At 43.8% G+C, this 10,459-nt stretch overlaps 1 protein-coding gene across 8 annotated transcripts in view; it reads right to left on the bottom strand.

Moving 5' to 3' along the window:
- bahcc1a (BAH domain and coiled-coil containing 1a) overlaps window positions 1-10,459 on the bottom strand; it is a 59,438-nt gene that overhangs the window by 46,859 nt on the left and 2,120 nt on the right. For all 8 annotated transcript variants that reach the window (XM_031867615.1, XM_031867620.1, XM_031867619.1 and 5 more), the window contains exon 2: window positions 8,867-9,190. In XM_031867615.1, coding sequence (XP_031723475.1) covers window positions 8,867-9,038 — 172 coding nt within the window. In that variant the 5' untranslated portion in view covers window positions 9,039-9,190. The remainder of the gene's footprint in view (window positions 1-8,866; window positions 9,191-10,459) is intronic.

Genomic DNA, 10,459 nt, shown 5'->3' with positions numbered 1-10,459 from the left:
CACACACACACACACACACACACACACACACACACACACACACACACGCACATGCACATGCACATGCACACACACAGCTGTAGCTCATCTGTCAGTACGGGAGATCAAAATGGATCCTGGGAATAGTCCCCAACCATGCCACATCAATCCCATGAGTTTTTTAGGCTGTGCCACATTCACCTATGCAGCTGAGCTCTGTGACTAAAGACCTTCTCTCTGCCTTCCCTCCCCGCCACCTTCAATGGAAAAAAAAAAAAAAATTTCCTATTTTACCAAACATGACGGAGAGAAATGACAGTGAAATCATGAACAATTGCAAAAAAAAAAAAAAAAAAAAAGCTGAGAGCATCCTAAAGGCTCTCTCTCTGTAGATGAGGCGGGCGTGTGAGGGGAGGGTGGCTAGATAGCGCCGGGGAAACGTTAGGTAATGAAGACTGAGGAAGAGGGAGCACACCCTATACTGATGGTATTGCTATTAGCCTGTGAGCCGGTGCACTCGGGTGTCACTTCAAAGCATTCCCCGCTATTAATCAGAGACTATCCAGCCCTCTAGCAAGGGCCCTGCTGGCTGTGCTGCTAACTACCTCCCCTCAACATCAACACAATAGAGCCATCATTACGGCCGTTACGCTACGCCTCGGCCAGACAGCGCACCTTTATCTCTGCATATACGTTACATACTCACGGACAATTAATTGACCTGCCATGTCTCAGAATAAAGGGGGTGGACTGGGTGGTAGGCGGTGGGGTGTACGCAAGCACACATTTTCATTATGTAGTGGTTTATGTATTTGGGTGGGGGTTGGGGAGCACCTGGCTCAGGTTGCATCCAGTGGGCTGAGCATTAGGCCTCAGGGGCTCTTCATGAAAGCACCTGCAAGAGGCTGCAACCTGTCTGGACCAGACCCAAAGGTCCAACCCTGCCCCGATCTGGCTCTCACCTGGCAACCCCAGGCGGGCCGACAAGGCTGACAGCTTCCCTCCTCCAGGCCCACCCGGCTAACAACAGCCACTCAGCTGGATATCCGCCTCCAAACTTAAGGATTAACTACTCTCTTAAATACCAGATACATTTTATACAACGCTAATCCTTAACATACACTCTTTCTTCCTTTTGTTTTGACTGTCGTGATGGACAGCACTTTCTGCCGGGTTGAAGCGGGAGCCCCCAGGACAGGGCTGAAGAAACTATTCTCTTTTTGCTCTTCTCATTGTGAACTGAATGCATCAGTGAGGCTACTGGGGAAAATATATCGCCTTGTTTGCCTTTGCTCGCTTCTCGTAAATTTGCACATTCATGTTACATGAGGATGAGAGAATACGATACAAGACGCTCTCCCCCTCCCCCTCTGCCTGCTGTTGTACTGTACTGAGAGCCTGCAGACTGTAGCAGCGCTGAAGGGATGAGATAACCGTTCACCATTGTGAGAAAAGGCTGTCAAAGCTTCGTGTTTTTTTTCTCTCTCTCTCTCGCTCTCTCTCTTGCTCTCTCTCTCTCTCTCTCGCTCGCTCTCGTAAGAATATAAAAAAGCCGGAGCAGCGGTTGCAGAAATAGTCCTGTTTCTATAATTAGATGTAAACAGACGAACCAGACTCTCAAGCTCGCTCTGTCCCACTGGCCTCACGGCCTCCTGGGAAGCAAGATGTGTGAGTGTGTAAGACGTGCCAGTGTGTGTGTGTGTGTCTTTGTGTGCGTCTGCTCGCAATGCACCAGTAAGTGTATGACAGCATGTGACAATGTGCATCTATACTCTTGCTGTTGCTCTCCTCCCTCTCTCTCGGCCTGTCTGTCTCTTTCTCGTGCACAGACACAAACTCTCTCAGTCCCCTTCCCCCCACATTCACCAGAGGGTAGGTCAGTGGCCGGGCGTGCGTGGCAAGCAGAGAAAGCTAATGCATGCAGCACCAGCAGACAAACACACATCTGTTGCTGAGGAGCCAGTCATTTGCCCCATATCCTCAGGACATGTACTGTGTCAGAGAGAGGAGGCAGTGTAGCCTAGTGGTCACAGCAGGCAGAGGGGACAAAACAAACTGTAAAGAAAGAGGTGGAGGGCAGAGACTCTAGAAAACATGGACAATGAATATACAAGAGAAGGGGGGGCAGACATGGGATACGCATGGATAATCAAAGAGAGAACATGACAGAATTTGTGGTGTAAAAACAAGTGATTTGACAAATAAAACAAAAAGGGGGAGGGAGAGAATGTTTTTTTGTACTAATCAATGTCAGAAGGAGCACAGGACATCCATTCAAGAGAGATAGAGTATTTTAAAAAAATGAGAAAGAGTGAGAGCAACAAGTTCCCGTTGGATTGAGGACCAGGCAGCTGGTTGGACGGTCCCAAGAGACTTATTAAAATGGAATTCCTGATGCTAATCTTTGTTGTTGTTTTTTCACAAAAGGGCTGACACATCCTTGAGAGGCATGCTGCATGTATATTTAATGGAAAATCTCTGCATATTTGTAGGAGCACACTTCATTGTTTGGTACTGTGTCACCACAGTCCCCAAAATCATCATGGGCCATATTTGAGTTAATCTGGCCTCAGTCCTGCACCTCCACCCCATACCGTCTAAATTTATGGGTCAGCTATTTGAAATGGGGAAGCCTAAAGACATGAAGGTAAACAAAAAGAAAGTGCTGTACAGGATCAACTGCTAAGTTGTTAAACTATTTCCCTTAAAATATGATTCCCGGACATTACCAACATGTTAGTGCTGCAAAAGAAAATGTATCAAATTCTTTTGTAGAATTTAAAAAGTGGACTTGCACCCTGTAGTTAAACTGCGATTTTTCAAAAACTCTTCTTATGTGCAGAGAAAAAGTGTACAGTTGAAAAAGTGGGGCCGCTACACAAGCTGCATCACGAGCATGAAATCCTGCCAGGAGCACTAGCGGCAGATCCAGAAGGGACAGACTCAGACGTTAGAGGGTTAACCATGCACCTGTCTGGGCCTCACAGTCAACCGCAGGGTGCCTCGGCTCTAGTGGGGGGGTGTCTGGAGAACACAGGCCAGCGCACACACGGAAAAGAAAACCCACCCACCCACCCAAACATAACCACACACACGCTCCTACACTATTGTCACTGACCACAAATCTGTGAACAACAATAGGGCAACGGCCCTTTTTTGTTCTTTTCACTGGCCGATTACAATAATACAATTTAAATTAAAAAACAAGTAATCTGGATTTTCTGCTTGAGCCGTTAATAATGTCTAACAGCTGTCACATGCAATACGGCCATGCGATGAGGTGGGCCTAGGGCTGCCTGATGAGAGGCAGCCTGATACTGGCAAGAGGGGGGGGGGGGGGGGGAGCGGGGGGGGAGACAAAAAGAAAGAGAAAAAGAGCCAAACTGAGATCCAAATCACAAACAAAACAGCAGTGGTTGACTTTGGGCGAATGTATCAGTCTATTCAATCTTGCAACAATACATTTTCAGTCCAGCTATTTTTTTTATTTTTTTTGTGTGTGTGTGTGTGTGTGTGTGTTCGTCATGGGAAGTGAACAAAAGACTTCCAAAGCCTCGTTGGATTCTTAATGCAACTGCTCACTTCCTCATGTTGAGTGTAAAAATAGATGGGAAGGTTTTGAAATCCAACGCGCTGAAATCTAATACAGGAAGGTATTACCCTGCCCGTCACTCTCACCCGTGGGTCTCCTTTGTGTTTGTCCTGCGTACACGCCCCATGCTCGAGGCGAGAGGGCTCCGTGGCACCGTGCCACACGGTGTAGTGTGGGTGGCGGTCTGTTTGAAAAGCCTGTCTCAGGGGCAGCATGGTCACTCACTAGCCAAATTCCTCCTGCAAATGCCAGACCACTCAACCTAAGCTTTTATTTTCTGTGGACAGTTTTTCTGATGAGCAAAAAAAAAATAGAAACTGATTAAATCACCCATCAAATTTGTGAATTCCAGATGGTGTTACTTATTGTTGACGACTGGTTATTGGACACCTGGTATGATGATCTAATAGCGACAACAAAAGGCAGAATGACACTGATGCTCGAATCCATTCGAAACATGGCGAGAGCATTCTACTCTTGTAACCAAAAGGTATTTGGAAATATGCAAGGGACTTACCCTTTCAAAGCAATTGACTGCCCTTGCAAGTCATTTGGGCATTCTGGGCGTCAGGGGAAGGGGGACAGATGGCGGCGGCACCCGGGCAAGGTGCTATTTTAGCCAGGTGTAGGATGCCAAGTAACACCTCCAGCATTCAGGGGGACCGCTGTGACATCGCGTCTGAACCGTGTCATCTCACAACAATCCACAGACGAGCCTGAACACAGTCCAAGGTTCTCACTCTGTTTTTCAGAGCCGGGGCGAAAGAGAGAGGGAGCGTGCGAGGCCCTAGTCAAATGGCACTTGGCCTGACACCCACATCCTGTCACTGTACTTCCACTGTGGCCCCTGGATACAAACAGCTTTTAATGTAATATTTAACATGGGTAACTCAAATGAAACGTTTTATTTTCACTCAGGTAAGGCTCACCTCTTGAATTCTTTCATCAAATCCCCAACATGTCCACTGCAAACATCTAGGCCTATATACAGTGAAATCCTCTCATTATTTAAGCTATTGTCGATAAGTTATGCATATTGCTGTTTGTTTTTTTTCCATCATTATCTGTCTATTTATCTATCTATCGACTATAGGGAAGAAGAGTACGAACTGTGAGTGTTCTCAAGACAAGAGCTACAAGGTTGAGAAGAAGAAGCCACCCTACTCACTAACAGCCCACTCACTGAGGTTTATTCTTTTAAAGACCCTGGTTGTAACCAGGCCTTTGCTAACTCCATCAAACACCTGTGTTTGTCTTTGAAGCGTCTTCTCAACAACCACAGACCCATGGGATATTCCAGCAATGAGACATTCAATAAAAGTCTCAGTAAAGTTATTTATTCCCCTTTGGAGAAAAAAAAAATGGGAGATGGCAGACGGCATAGCTAACCTTTGAAGGGGGAAGCTTCTCGGATATCCAGCTAGGACATAAAAACCAAGGGAATGACAGGGACATCCTACCAGAAAACAATAAAATGGGTGGAAGGGACTGTTTTTTATCTTTAACAGCAGCCGTAAAAACACACACAAAGCTGGGGTCTGCAACAATGGCCCGGGGCAGGGGAGGGTGGCTAAAACAGAGGTGGCAGGAAGACCACCGCTTCCCAGACACAAGGGTCTTCCTGCTGGAGAGAAAGGAGCTGGAGAAACAGAGGGGAGGAGAGAGAGGACAGCGTATGGAAAAGGGAGACAGCAGAGATGTAAAGGAAGGGGAGGCCGAGCGAGCGAGATGACACAAATATGACCTTTGATTACACGGGGTGTTTAGAGCAGAGCTCAGCCATGGACAGCCTCTGAACCCCTGCTGCTTTCACACAGCCACACCTCAGCCAGAGCACACTGATCAGAACAATATGGCTGAAAGATGAGCCCCCCAGCCATAAATGCCAGCAGTAAAGACAGCTCCACTCTGTCTCCTGGTTTGACACGATCCAACATCTGAATCCAAACCTCACAGCAAAGTGAAGACCGTCTCCAACTCTGCGCCCGAGCCAGCAGGAGATAAAATTACTATTTCAAAGTTCTTGTAAACGGACTGGCTGAATTAAGCCACATTAGATGAGTTTGTAGTTCCTTGTCTCAGTGTATCAGCAAACACACAAAGAGAAGTTGCTCCTTTGTCACATTCCCAGAACACAGTGCAAGCACAAACTATAAATCGATCACCTGACATGCATTACAAATGGCTGGCTTGTAGTAGGTGAAGATGGACAGAGGCAAATGCACACCGACAGAATGTCTACCGGTTCCAAGTTAACACGCTTCAGTGAGGAAGAAGGTAGGAGCGTGTGTCTGTTGTTGCCTGATTGCAACTAAACTCACCAGTATGCGCGGAAGAAAGAAAGGAGATTTCCTCCCAAAGTATGTTGTAGTTCTGTAACCCAGTAAGGAACAATGCCATGGCAGGGTGTTGCAACCGCCATCACTCTTTTCAGCAGCGAGGGCGAAGGGAGCCCCCGCAATAAATACCTCTGCAAAAGTCAGAGGAGCCCTTTCATGGAGCCACATCAGAAACCATGCCTCTGAATGCATTTTTTTTTACATCAACCCTGAAATATTCATGCTCTTTGTAAAGTATTCATGTGAACCAGTGTGCACGTTAGTCCCCAGGGGGGAAGTGCAGAGCAAACTGAAGGGATCCAACACACTCGGCAAACAACATGCTCAGTTGTGCTAATGTTGCTAGCATATACGGGACACTTGAAGGGACACTAATGACCTGCCCTGTCAAGACGAACAACAGTCTGGGGGCAGTTTGGTCAGACAACCTACGAGCATTTGACTGCTCTTACACAGTGAGACTGGCCTGTGTTCATTCGGGTAAACTGGCTGAAAATAAAATACAGGTTTAACTCACATTAACTGCTGAGAATACATTAATTGCAAAAAAATTTGATTTGATTGATTTTGTTTTTTACTATATCAAATCTAGATTTAAGGAATAAAAAAATGTAAAAAGTTTTTTTTTTCCCCTTCATGTCAAATTTGCTGTTTTGATGAATTACCATCTTAACATGTATGTCATGAATACTTGTGAATTATACTTCATGTCTCATCCATCTATTTGCGTTATGATATGCTTGACATTTTCAAATATTATTAAGATAATAAATCAAAGATAGTACATCAGCGGAGCACAATCACAAAATAATTCTAACAGCGCCTAGAGGGGACGAAGATATAATGTGAATGTAAATGATTCTCCATGTTAATTCAATAAAGTACCTGAAATATAAAGAATGAAGTCATTTTCCAGATCTTGAGGATATTAGATAGACTTCTCTCCAGTCACGCCCATCTGTTACTGACGAGGCTGGGGAGAACAATAAACCACCTTTGCTGCTCATTGAACAGTGATGACATTCGGAGGGTCGGTCTTCGTGTTGGTGCGCCACAATAATACAACAGAAACACCCAATTTGGGAGCACCTGTACCCTGTAGCCAGCATTGCTCTTCATGCTCTCAAAATATTCAAAAGAAAAAAATAAACATACAGATGCAGGCAGAGTGTGTGTGTGTGTGTGTGTGTGTGTGTGTGTGTGTGTGTGTGTGTGTGTGTGTGTGTGCTGCCAAAAGCAAGCATGAATGGTGAGAGATGAATGGTGAACAGTGCCCATGAATTCTACTGAATGACTAATTAAAGCTCATGTTTTGCATGATTTTTTTTGCAATTGAATTCAGAATCTTTATAAAACACAATGAATTTGAAATATATATATATATATATATATATATATATATATATATATTTGGTTGTCCTACCACAATTCTGCCTCTATACAGTAGAAGAGTTCAATTAGATATTAAAAAACAAATAAACAAATAAAACGGAACGCAGAATACAAAAATTGTCAGTGGTGACTTTCATGCTGTATTCAACCGCCTACAACAACCACCTACACTGAGCTCATATAATTTTAGCTGATGATACGTTACATAAAATAATTTTAAAGGGCTAAATATTTCTTGCTTACCAGTGACCCAAGATTCCTCAGCCACTGCATCATAAACCTGTGTTTCTTAGAAGCCAAATTAACATTTTTGTCAAGGCAAATGCTTTCAGACGTGAAGTGTTTGATGCAGTCAATGCGCCACTGTTGTGACTTATTTAAATCTCTTTTGTTTTACATTGGTGGAGAAAATAAAAAAGCAACAATAGGCTGTGATCAATTCCATTACCATGTGAAATAAATCTTTTTTTCTTATTTCGTCTTTTCAAAAATTAGGAAGACTGTTATACATTTCATTGAATCCAATATGAGCTGGCGCATATATATCGCCACAGAAAATATAAATTTAAAAAAACTGCAACCTTACAAGCGTCAAGGTTTTTTTTGTTTTGAAGGGTTGTTGTACAATATGTCCACACCCACAATTTAAAAACATATCAGCTGTTATAGATTATTCTGTTCAGCTGTCTTTGAGCTGAATTATAAATTCCGGCTGTTCTATCTGGACCCAAATGTGTGCAGCCTATTCCTGTTCTTAAAAAGGTACACATTTGGACATTGGACACCTAAGTCACTTGTTAAACCTGATGCATGCACTGTGAACACATTTGCACTTCGACACTTTGAAGCCCAATATAGAAGGTTTCTATTATGGCTCTTCTTCCTACAGCCACCATACACTGTACAACCCATTCAGACCTGTTCAGCCAGTTTGTGCTATATGGCTCTAGGTATGGCCCTATTTTTTTTTATTGTTTTTTTTCTGGTTGAGCGATTGCACTGGTGTGACACTTATCAATTTAACGTGAAGTGACAAAATCTCATTTCAGATTCAGCCCCAGAGCCAGTGGGAAACCAGTGCCAGTGTGCTCGGTCCAACTTCCTATGTGCAAACTAAAACAGATCTTAAATGCCATTTTTAAATACCGTGGCATTTACCTATCAAATGGCTATTTGTTTAACTAAGAGGTCTTTATTACCTTTTATATATTTAAGCTATAAATGTTGATTCAGCTTAATCAAAATTCCTGATAGGCCTACAGCCTTAATCAAATTCCAGCTGATTTATTCGAGGATATTTGAATAGGGAAACTGTCAACAGCCACACCTGATCAGCCGTTTTAAACAGAAAGCCACGATCTATTCTTCTCTTAATAATCTGCTTTGCTACACCACACACACAGGCCATAGCCCATCACTCACATTAATAGATGCACATGCGTTAGAGCGCAACATTAGGAAAAGAGCATTTGAAACAACAGTCAGCTTTAAGGTAGATACATATTGATGAAGACAAATATTTTAGTCGCTACATTCTTGTTAGACAAAAACCTCTTTGACTAACCTGAGTGGGGAGCCATCGGTATGTGCGAGGGGTAGTATTTCCCCGGCGTGAAGTGACCGCCGTGCTGTACAGAGCCGTGGCCCGAGGGAGCGATCCGAGAGGCGGCTCGGTGCACCAGGGTGCCCCGCTCTGATAGGAGGTGCGCCGGGGCAGCGAAATCCCGTCCTTCCATTCCGAAGAATGTCGAGTAATCCGAAATCCGGATAGGGCAGGTCAGGGAAATCAAATGCAACCCATATAATAATCCTTTCCTTCAGATCTATGTGTTGCATTCAGTCGATCGCAGGCTTCCCCAGCCAAAAACGTAGCCCCCGATCATCGTTTCTGTCAAAGGAGAAATCCAAAGCAATTTTCATTATCGAGGAAAAATGGGAAGCCCGGTACAGAAAGACGCGATGCAAAAAAAGACTGACAGTGCAGTGAAAAATGTGAGAGAAAACAAATCATTAGTACCGCTCCAATGAATTTTGCTGTAATACCTTTCTGTCATATCAAGGCTTCTCTTACATATAGCTGAAATCACCCATTTCTACCTAAAACTGATGATGCAAAACAAGTCGCCGCAGATGGAAACGACCAGCGAGGCGTCCAAGAGCCCACTGAGCCTGGCTTACATTCAGCTCTATTGATCAGCCTGGCTGGGACAGCCTATAGGCCTAATATGCATCATATGGAGAAGAGCACTTCATACTCCACAGACACGGGCACAACTAGCAGACTGACACATTTCAGCTGCATATGTATTATTTTTCAACAATGCTCATACCCTACACTATTGTATTCAAACAATTCATTCGACTACCACGTCAGCAGTTGCCAGCTGTCACTCTCTCCCAAAACCATGGAAAGCTTATTAACATGCAATATATATATATGTTTGTTTTTTTAATGAAATCGTGATTAATGCAACACTCTACAAACGCCTCATAGCTATGTTGGAGGAGGACATGTGTTGTCCTGTTTGGGGTGTGTTAAAATGATGGAAGCCTTCATCTCAAGGTGAACAACGCAGGCTGCCTTCTCCTGCTCCTCCCATTGTCTCGGATTGATACAGGCGTTTTTCTGCCTCCACAACCTGCAGCTCTCATTACACCTCACACTATTTTCCAGATTTACACTACAGTGATCTTAGAGTTTTAAAAAGTGTCATAAATCCAGCAATTAGATTATATTTTGTACCATCTGCAAACTACAAAATAACCCAGTTTATCATAAAACTGGCAAAATATATCATGCATCGACCAATTAGCATAAGAAGGAACCTGTACTGTCAGTTTAGAAAGTTTAGAAACAAATCATCAAGAAAGAGGCATGCTATTTAAAATAAGAATATAATTAAATACAGCTCCATAACAGAGATGCATCAGCTCCTGAAAGACATGGACTCTCTCTCTCGGTGTTTGTGTGCGTGCGTTTACTTGCACTCGTTTGTGTGAGTGCGTGTATGTGTATGTGCGTGTGAATAACTGCACTCTCACTGTCTTCATCTGCCTTGACCTATTTCAGGTCAGGTAATCAAATGGAGTTGTAAATACATTATAGTCTACATCCTCTGCCATGCCACAAAAATAACATTATGTAGTAGAGACGGGG

The sequence above is a fragment of the Anarrhichthys ocellatus genome, unplaced genomic scaffold (assembly GCF_004355925.1).
Source record: "Anarrhichthys ocellatus isolate YVR2014 unplaced genomic scaffold, GSC_Weel_1.0 scaffold40, whole genome shotgun sequence".
NCBI lineage: Eukaryota > Metazoa > Chordata > Actinopteri > Perciformes > Anarhichadidae > Anarrhichthys > Anarrhichthys ocellatus.
The sequence above is the reverse complement of the archived record's forward strand: the minus strand, read 5'-3'. Positions and strand labels throughout refer to the sequence as shown.